The 10,264-nt window shown below is 35.0% G+C and overlaps 1 protein-coding gene across 1 annotated transcript; it reads right to left on the bottom strand.

The window, feature by feature from the left end:
* Positions 1–2,345: 2,345 nt before the first annotated feature.
* On the bottom strand, positions 2,346–3,652 carry LOC111476810 (aspartic proteinase CDR1-like). The gene is made up of 2 exons (XM_023120627.1): positions 3,062–3,652; positions 2,346–2,945 (listed from the first exon to the last, which is right to left on the bottom strand). The coding sequence occupies exons 1-2, from the start codon at positions 3,650–3,652 to the stop codon at positions 2,346–2,348; spliced, it is 1,191 nt and encodes a 396-aa protein (XP_022976395.1).
* Between the last annotated feature and the right edge of the window lie 6,612 nt (positions 3,653–10,264).

Raw genomic sequence — 10,264 nt, 5'->3', positions numbered from 1 at the left:
AGTCAGTCTGTCTGCTGAGACTGAGACTGAATCAGCTAATTGCATTGGACAAGAGGGCAGTAGATTATAGAAAAAAAAGAATGCAACAAATGAGAAAGAAAGAAATGGCTGAGATGATCTTCCTATCAAAACTGGAACGATGAGATTATGGAAGTTTCTTTGCAATTCTATGTAGTTTAGGTTGCATGTAGAATCATTCAAGCTCGACATGATCAATCTACTTGTAGAGTGATTCGAATCTCAAGCAAGTGTTCTTGCCTTGAGATATTTGATCAACAAGAATCATTCAAGCTAGACATGATCGATCTTGCTTGTGGAGTGATTCGAATCTCAAACAATGTTCTTGCCTTGAGATATTCGATCAACAAGGTAATCTGAATCTTACTCCCCTTGTAGTGGTTCATTTTCTTATCATTTGGTATCAGAGCTTAAGGCTCAAGATCGAATATATGTTTCCTTTGCATTTCTTTTCAATTTGTTTTTATCTTTTTAGTTTTTAATCGACCCAAAATAAAAAAATCAAATCTGGGCTCTACTAGAAAATTTGAGAGGTGAGGATGAGAGATTCATTTGTGTAAATGAGTGCAAACAGAGTGGCCTAAAACTGTTTATGGATTGATTACACTTCATTTTCTTCTTATGCCTACTAATTTCCTTCTAATATTTTTGTGAGTGAAGCATTTAGATTTGATCAAGATGATAAGAATCAAAACATTTCAAAAGGAGGTGACGGAAAGAAGGTGATGATTTTTTCTGATTCGAGGACGAATCCTTAAGAGGGGGATGTCAACAACAGAATTCGAACATGAAGATTCAAAATAATATGTCAACAACAAAATTCAAACCTACGCACGAAGAGATCAATTGATTTCAAGTCTGTTGCATTAACCACTCAAGCACATCAACATTTGTTAGAAAAACTATGTTTAATTTTATAAATTATGTAAAAGTCAAATGGTCAATTTGACTTATTCTTTGTGGAGATTAAAGGGGATCGGGAATAAATCCCATCCACACATATCGGGATTGAATCCCAGCCACAAACGTCTTTTGTCGAGAGACTATAAATACCCACAATATGTTATGTAAAAAAACAGATTCGTGGATGAATATAATTCATATCTCAAATTGAGACGTTTTCCTTAGAAATCCGAGCATCATATTTGTCATTTCTAAGTTTCAAGCAATTTATCTAGTAGAATTGCACGAGCCATTCAATCAAGCCTTGATCGAGTTAGATTGTGGAGTGACTCAATTTAGAACAAAGTTTCAAATCTTACTTCTAGATCTTCGATCGTAAGAGGTAATCTAATTCTAGCCTTATCTCTTGGTTGATCCAAATTTCGCATAAGGAGGTGTTAATTACTTTGATTCAAGGGTTCTTGCTAAAATAAAAGCTTGGATCGTTGGGCTGAGAATTAAGGTTGCCTTATTACTAGAGGCTCGAGCATACGTCGCTTGGCGTTGGAAAGTGAGTAACGCACAATCGCAAGTCCGCTACCATCAAAAGTGCAATTGTGACACGGGGCACGCCTCACCAGCCGAAATCTTCCAATTCATAATCCGAATTGCTTCATGAATATTATAGATCTCATATTCTATTTCTCCCATATATGCTTCTTATATTGTTTTGGTAATCACACGTCATATTATTCGAGTTCGAATTTGTAGAAAAATACGAGTTCTTACCGAAAATCGTGCTTTCTTGAAACATCTTTTCGAACGAAAATCTCGACTGCTTTCACTCCAAAACTTACAAAAATCACACTCCTGAGGGTAAAAATACAAGAATCACTCAAAAACGTCACTAGCACACCAAAATTTTGATAAACATCTCGATCTAGACATTCGCGGACTAATCTTAAGTTCTTAGACGTTTTTGACGAAATAGGGAGGTGCGATTCGTGAAAGCACCTTGCCTTGGACTACTGAAGGTTTAGGTTGAGGATTCTCAGATCTTTGGCGTCGATTTTTTATCAGATTCTTCTCCTCCAACCTCAAAACCCTAATCTGATTTCTCAGATCTTCGGCATCAATTCCATCATTGTGCCTAAATTTTGTAAATCGTAAAAGGTCTCTTGAATTATAGTAAATTTAATTATATTATTTCACCACTTAAATAAAAATAATTAATAATTAATGTCTAATTTTACCTTAAAATTTGTTACGGAAAATTACTAAAAAGAAATCAAAGAATATTGACTAAAGTAGAATATAGTTGTGCATATATTAATAAATGCTTTCCAAATTTTATGAATAAAACAAACTTAACGTCACCTCAAAAGTGTTACGAGGAAAGTAATAATAGTTATAAAATAGCGTCTTGTTTTCAGGCCCAAAAAATCTCAACCAGTTTTGGTGCAATCAGTGGGCTTAAACGACACGGTCATATTGTCAATATCATACCCAACAAAAAAATTCGCCATCATACTGTTCCCGATGAGTGCGTCCTTGTCGTCAATGCCCATCGCGGTGAAGCAAAAGGACCCATCCGGCATCTTATTGAAAGTCTGAACCGTACTCAATCGCAGATCCACGCCGTCGTCGAAGTGCAAAGTCATCACTAAATCCCCCAAATTATCTTTGTAGCAAAGAGTATCATCGTCAATGGGCTTCGACGGGATATGCCGCCGAACTTCAACAGCCAATCGTCCGTACAATTCTTTGGGGAGGAGAGTCGGCGGCGTGCCGGTATCGAGAATTGCATTCCCCTTGGCCGGAGGTCCCGACGTACTGTACAGAACGAGGGTTTTTCCGATGGAGATTCCCGTGAGGGTGAGAGAGTAAGATGTCTGGTCGGATATTCGAACGAGTTGGGCTGTGATGACTCCGGGTCCTTTAACTTCAGAACCCGACCCGATAGAGAGGCTACTTGAGATTCTCGGGTCGGTGTTGTATGGCATCAGACAAAGGGAGAACTTTCTACCGCCGACCGATGGACCTATCTGTGAATATGAAGTTACATTAACTATAAGGTTTTGAACTTTATAGTTATTTAAATAAGATGCTAATAATGTTTTTAAAAATATTATAATAATTGAAAGTGATAATATATATATACTTGAGAAACGAAGGAAATCGCTCCTCTTCCAAATTCGATCAATCCCATTTCATTGGCATTAAACGTTCCACTATTATTATGTCCACAACCAAACACCACCCTAGGAAACGACGTCATTGCTCCAGACCTCGAAGTTACAGCCATTTTTTCAGTCGCCAATTCTCCCTGTGTAGATCCACTTCCATACCCATAGCCGTACTTACACGTGTCGGTGCCGGAGCACGCCGCACCAGACCCCCTCAAATGGCACTGCGGCGACTTGCAAGAAAGGGTTCGAAAGGTTGACGATTTTGAAGGGTCGTAAATCGGATTCGTTTGCTGGTAACATTTCGCATATGGACGACACTGAGCCCAAAATAAATCGCTGTCAGTGTCAAGGATTGCATGCACCTTTGTCGGCGGCGTTCCGACAGCGATTTTCACTATAAATTCGCTGGTTTCCGGCCAAATTTGTGATTTGGCTGCCATCGGCGAAACGTTGCCGGGTGAGAGACGGCGGCAGATGTGTTCCAGCATGAGACCACCGCCTTTGCCGGCGGTGGACTCGGCGATGGAAAGTAGTGTGAGAAGGAGAAATATGGTAGGCGCCATGGGATTGCATGGATTTTAAATTTCTTTGTTTTATTTATATCGCGTGAGAGAGATAATGACGTGGAAATTGAAATTATTACGTAGAACTAGGAAAGGATGGCGGTGTTTTTGGTAAAGCTCACTGTTTTTTTAATATAAAAATAGAATGTTATTTATGTATTTATTTAGTTATTTCTATTTACTTAGATCGTATTAAATTTTCATATTTCCAACCCTTTATTAAATTTAGTTTTAATCTAAATAAGGTAAACAAAAATATTTAAATATGAGTATATTTCTTATTCTATTTTAATAATCTATCTTTGAATTAAATAAAACTATGCAAACTTTTAAAATTAAGTATTTTTTTTTAATTTTTTTAAAAAAAGCAGTATTTCGATTATTAAAAATAAAATCTTTTATTTAATTTAACTAATTAAATAAATTTAATGTATTTCTGGATGATTAATTAACAATTTATAATCACGTACATTTATTTATTTGATTAACTATAAATTAAAATTAGATCTAAATAATGTAATATCTGAATATTTATAATTCTATTTTAATAACTATCTTAGAATAAATGAATTAAATAAAACTATATAAACTTTTAAATTTATCTTATATATGGTAAATTATTAATTAATTAAGGTTTGTTATTATTAATTATAACTTTAATTCTAGAAAGGAAAATACTTCAATAAAGTGTCCAAAAAAAAACCTAAAATAAAATAACATAATGAGTACGTTAATAGTCAAAGTTAGCAAGGTTTGGAAAAGTTTTAAAATTGTGATAAATAATAATGAATGCTATAATTTTAATTTTTAAACAAAAACTCATATCAAACCACGTTTTAGAACACTCTGTTAAAATCATTTCAAGTTCAAAATTATTTTAAAACATATTTTAATCACTCAAATAACCAATTATTATTTAACTTTACATTTCATAAAACTCGATTTTGAATATTTATAAGAATATCAATTTTGAATATTTATAATTATGTTATTGTCATGACCCAATTTTCGAGGCTTCAAAAAACCGAATCGTGACTAAAAAGACGAAATCGAAAACAAATAAAATTAAAAAGAAAATAAAATAAAAGATAAAAATCAGATAAAATTTAAAACAAGAAAAGGAACGGTATGAATATTTCATCAATTTTATCGATGATTCTTCAAGGTATGGCTATATTTACCTAATGCATCACAAGTTCGAAGCTCTTGAAAAGTTCAGAGAGTATAAGATTGAGGTTCAGAATCGATGAGGAAAAACTAGGTCATCGAATGAAAAGAAGTTCATGGTTAGCTCAAGATTAAGATCGAGTTACCTAGGTCATCGAATGAAAAGAAAATCAATCTCAACAGTAAACGACATTATAAAGTGAGAGTAATTTTCTTCATGGTCCGATCTTATGCAATACTCATTGCATAGAACGCCCCCACTCACATGTTTCCGCATGTACAATTTAGTGATCACATTGTTTATGTCATATACAAAAATGGGTCACATCCATAGTGTCCCTAGGATAAGGTACTCAGTCATATCCCTTACTATAGATCATTTTGACTATATACTTGAAATTGATCCACTCTTATGTCTCTACATATAGTTCAAGTAATCATATTATAGTCAGAGTGTTCTTAGTTTATTCGATTTAGATTAATAATCGTAAAATTCACTTTATTCAATAGCAATCTTTACTGAATAAACATCGATAATAATTTTATTGAAAATAGAATATATTTTGTTCACAAACTATGAGTTTTAGGACATAAAACTCAACAAAGGGCACATCAAAGAAGGACAAGGTATTCTTCTTTATAAACGGGTTACAACTATGGGCCAAAAAAAAAAAAATACACGAGAAAAATATCCAAGACCTAGCTACCGCAATTGCTAGCGCCAAGAGACTCCTAGACTTTGGAAACGAAGCGGGTTACCAAAGAAGAACAACATAGGCCCCAAACACTAGGGCAAAACATATAAACCACAAGGTCATCAAAATGGAAGCCACAATAGGCCAAACGAAAGTAACGACAGACCAAGCGAGTGGACAGACAGACCTCCTTAGAACAATCAAGCGGGGACATCTTGATAAGATAAGGAACCACTACAAGGGGAGTAAGATTCGGATTACCTTGTTGATCGAATATCTCAAGACAAGAACATTGTTTGAGATTTGAATCACTCCAGAAGCAAGATCGATCATGTCTAGCTTGAATGATTCTTGTTGATCAAATATCTCAAGGCAAGAACACTTGCTTGAGATTAGGGATAGAAGAGAGGTAGTTCCCTTAAGTATTGACTCCAGGTCTTGAACAAGGGGCCCAACCCTCTCATTGGCTTGAGAGGGATTCGGTTTATTGGTTGAACACAAACCAATTGTTTATTAGAGGATCAATGAGACATAAGAAACAAGAAGTAACTTCAGGGGTAATACAGTAAATTGACCCAACTCTAGTTACGAACAACTTGTGAATGACGACTTACTAATCATGGTTATATCAAATGGACAGAAATATATCTATAGTGACGGGAGTGCAACTACTAGGCTATAGTGGAATGTCCTAGTAGTTAACGAATGTTAGTAAGGTTAATGAGTTTGACCGGTTAATCTTAGACCGTTGGAGCCCATGATCTATAGGTCCATTAGGTTCCTCTGCTAGCTCATATCGAACTAAACCATAGAACAGTGTGACGAGTGAGTTCGAAGTGTTCGAATTCAAATTAGGGAGAATGTGCTACATATATACGATATATTTAACCGCATTTTTGTTTTATTTACGAATTAAACAAAAAGAGAGAATATGAGATATTTAAATAAGATTTAAATATCTTAATCAAATATGTGTCGGAATTAATTGGGATTGGCATTTGAATTAATATTAAATATTAATTAAATAGTTTAATTAATCATTTAATATTACTTTAATTTGAAATTAATAATTCAAATTGATGGTTGAATCAAAATGAAGAAAGTCAAAATGTTGACTTCATTTAATGGAAAAATCCATGTTAGTGGAATTTTGAGGTGTCAAAATTTGGTTAACTCAAGCATGCATGCTTGCCACATAATCCCCAAACATTTGAGTGGAATTTTGAGTGTCAAAATTTGGTGATCTCAAATTTGCATGAACATGCAAACATGACTCTATAAATAGAGTGATCATAATACATGAAAGGTCTTCTTCTTGGTGTAAGAGTTGTTGATCAAGCTGGTCCTTCAACAAGAGTTGTTGATGGAGCTAACACAGATAAGGCAACCCTAATCCTTAGCCCAATGATCCAAGCTTTTGTTTTATCAAGAACCCTTGAATCAAAGTAATTAACATCTCCTTATACGAAATTTGGATCAACCAAGAGATAAGGCTAGAATTAGATTACCTCTTACGATTGAAGATCTAGAAGCAAGATTTGGAACCTTGTTCTAAATTGAGTCACTCCACAATCTAACTTGATCAAGGCTTGATTGAATGGCTCTGATATGAACCACGACCAATTAATAAAATGTGCTTATTGACGCATCCTTGGACTAGTTTCATAAATTCAGCAGAGTTCATTAAATGCAACTTAAAGTGCATTTAATTCATCTCTTTCTTGAAGCTCAACTTTGCACAACATATAAGGGAGGTCTCCAGCGTCTTCTAGAATTTCCTTTGATGAGCTCACCATAGCTTGAATATAACTGTATAAGGTTTGTTGTAGCTTCTTAGCTCTCGTCCTTGTAATTGGACCTTCAGGTATGGAAATTCCTTGGTCGTGGTTCATATCAGAACTAGTCTCTGATCCTTTCGGCTACGAAATCTAATCTGTTCTTGTCTCAACTTGATGAGGACTTGATCTCGTGCTCGAAATTGGAGGGGGCAACGCTTCTTGTCCGAAAGCAAGAAAGAAAGCATATTTTATTAATTGCATTATTTAATAAGCACATTTTATTAATTGCATTATTTAATTATAGTTTAAATATATGTTTGTCATATTTAAGCTAGTTTTAAATATAGGAGTTAAGGTTATATTGTAACCCACATAGGTTACTATATTCCACCATTAACTAGCCATTTTAATATGGAGGTTATGAGTATTTTTCATTTACTAGCCCATTTAATTTGGGAGTTATATATCACATAGGTTAAGGTTGTAAGGGCTTTAGCCTTCTTTTCTTTGATTAGACATCAGATTTTGGAATTAAGAATAGAATTTCTATTTTAGCTTTGTTGAGAGCTAAACTTTCTTTGCAAATTCTTGTGTTTAGAACTTGCATGTAGAGTCATTCAAGTGGTATTGATCAAACCTCGTGTGGAGTGATTCGAATCACGAGTTTAGAAATGAGTTTTCTTTACTCTTAATCTTGATCGTCAAGGTAATCTGTTCCATACTTTCCCTTGGGTTGATTTTCCATATCATTTGGTATCAGAGCTTCAGGCTCAAGACTGAATATATGTTTCATTGTGCTTATCTCTTTTAATTCTCTTATAATTTTTTTTCTCATTTTGGGTAGAATGTTCATGTTCTATCACAAAAATATATAACCAAAAAAAAAAAAAAAAAATTCTTATGTTCTTTAAAGTGTTAGATGTGAATCTTATCAATACTTTGTTCTTCTTTAAGATCTTCTAAATCAATTTTCTTGTTGGTAAATTGATTAGATTTTTCCAATCAGAAAGAAAAAAAATAATAAAAAAAACCATTGAAAGAAAGAAAGCATATTGATGTTAAATGTCTTTCTTTTTTTTCCTCTTGATTATTATATGTAACTCTCATATGTTACTACGTCTAAATTAGTTCTTAATCATTTTCTTTCTTTAATTCGTTTCTTTGTCGTTATTCGGATTGCTCCTTCAATACCCTTGTGTATGTGTTTAGTGTGCTGTCTATTCACTTTGAATTGCACTTAGCTCTATAACATAGCTTGTCTCACATCCCAATTTGCTTTTTGAAGTGTGATTTGTGTGTGCTCAATTGTGAGGGTAAGTTTGTAAGGGAGTGACACATTGATTCGAGTGTTGAGTGCTAAACACGAGTGAACTACATTTACGAGTGAATACACGTGAGGGAGTGCTTGTGAGGTCCTTTTTTTTTTTCTTTTACCTTTCTTTTGTAGCATGGAAAATCCAGAGAACAATACTAACATTATTGATGCACAATTGAGAAAAGCCCAACAACGAACCATGGAAAGACTAATTCGAGGAATAGAAGAGTTGACTGATCGAATAGGCAGATTGGAGATTCAAAATCAAGCTCGACAGAGGATTCCACTACCTACGCCCTCAACCGATACATATGAGGGCGACAATTCTGATCACCACGAGGATAATCCACATGTGGTTGGTCATGGCTTGATGCAAGGGAGAGACCATGGAAGAAGGTATCATAATTTACAACAACGAGTTCCTTATGATGATAGAATTGATCGTAACGTGGGGAGCATCAAATTAAAACTTCCCAAGTTTTATGGCAAAACCGATCTAGAGGAGTACCTTCAATGGGAGAAAATGGTGGAGTCGGTGTTCAACTGTCATAATTTTAGTGATGAAAAGAAGGTACTGTTATGCATTGCTCAATTCAAACAATATGCTCAAATTTGGTGGGATAAATTGATGTCAAGTAGGAGAAGAAATCTTGAAGCACCAATTGATTCATGGGTCGAGTTCAAAGAGTCCATGAGGAAGCGTTTTGTCCCACAATATTTTCACCGGGACATGGCGCAAAAGCTTCAAGCATTGAAACAAGGACACAAATCTGTGGAGGATTATTACAAGGAGATGGATACATTGATGGATCGACTTGAACTCGATGAGGACATGGAGGCTCTCATGGCGCGGTTTCTTAATTGGTTAAACACAGAGATTGCGAACAAGACTGATTTACAGCCTTATTCTAATATTGAGGAGTTGTGCACATTGCAATTAAGATCGAGAGGCAAATCTAACGAAGGTCTCAACGGTATTCTTCTAAAACTTTTCCCAATTCTACTTCTACATGGAAAAGGGATAGTAAGAACATTGATTATAAGCATAGAAATCAAGAGATTAATGTGAAGCCTCAAGTTAAATTTGAGAAAGGGGAGAGTTCTAGAACAGGAAAAGAAAAAGTAGAAAAGTCTAATGTTCGAAATAAAGATTTAAAGTGTTGGAGATGTCAAGGGGTAGGACACTATAGTAGAGATTGCCCAAATGCAAGAATTATGACCATCAAGGAGGGAGAAATTGTTACGGATGACGAGGCACATGACGACATAAATGAGGAAACTGATGAGAGTGAGGAGTTTAGTGAAGAGGACCCTACACATATATCTTTGGTTACTCGACGAGCTCTAAACACCCACATAAGGAGGACAGCCTAGACCAAAGGGAGAACTTGTTTCAAACTCGGTGTCTTGTTCAATCTGAACATTGTAGTGTTGTAATTGATAGCGGTAGTTGCACCAATGTTGTGAGTTCCATTCTGGTCAAAAGACTTAATTTAAAGACACAACCACATCCAAGACCCTACAAGCTTCAATGGTTGAATGATTGTGGGGAAGTACGGGTAACTCAACAAACTCTTGTTTCTTTTACTATTGGAAAATATGTTGATGATGTTTTATGTGATGTTGTATCCATGCATGTTGGAGATTTACTACTGGG

The sequence above is a fragment of the Cucurbita maxima genome, unplaced genomic scaffold (assembly GCF_002738345.1).
Source record: "Cucurbita maxima cultivar Rimu unplaced genomic scaffold, Cmax_1.0 Cma_Scf00001, whole genome shotgun sequence".
NCBI classification, from domain to species: domain Eukaryota; kingdom Viridiplantae; phylum Streptophyta; class Magnoliopsida; order Cucurbitales; family Cucurbitaceae; genus Cucurbita; species Cucurbita maxima.
Note: the sequence above shows the minus strand (reverse complement) of the source record. Positions and strands in the feature narration are given on the sequence as shown.

What these genes read in the sequence shown, in the direction of transcription:
- LOC111476810 (XM_023120627.1), bottom strand. Translation starts at nt 3,652, where the DNA reads ATGGCGCCTACCATATTTCTCCTTCTCACACTACTTTCCATCGCCGAG. An exon ending in CGATTTCCTTCGTTTCTCAA is followed by an intron (nt 2,946 to 3,061) that starts GTATATATATAT and finishes TCATATTCACAG; the next exon opens with ATAGGTCCATCGGTCGGCGG.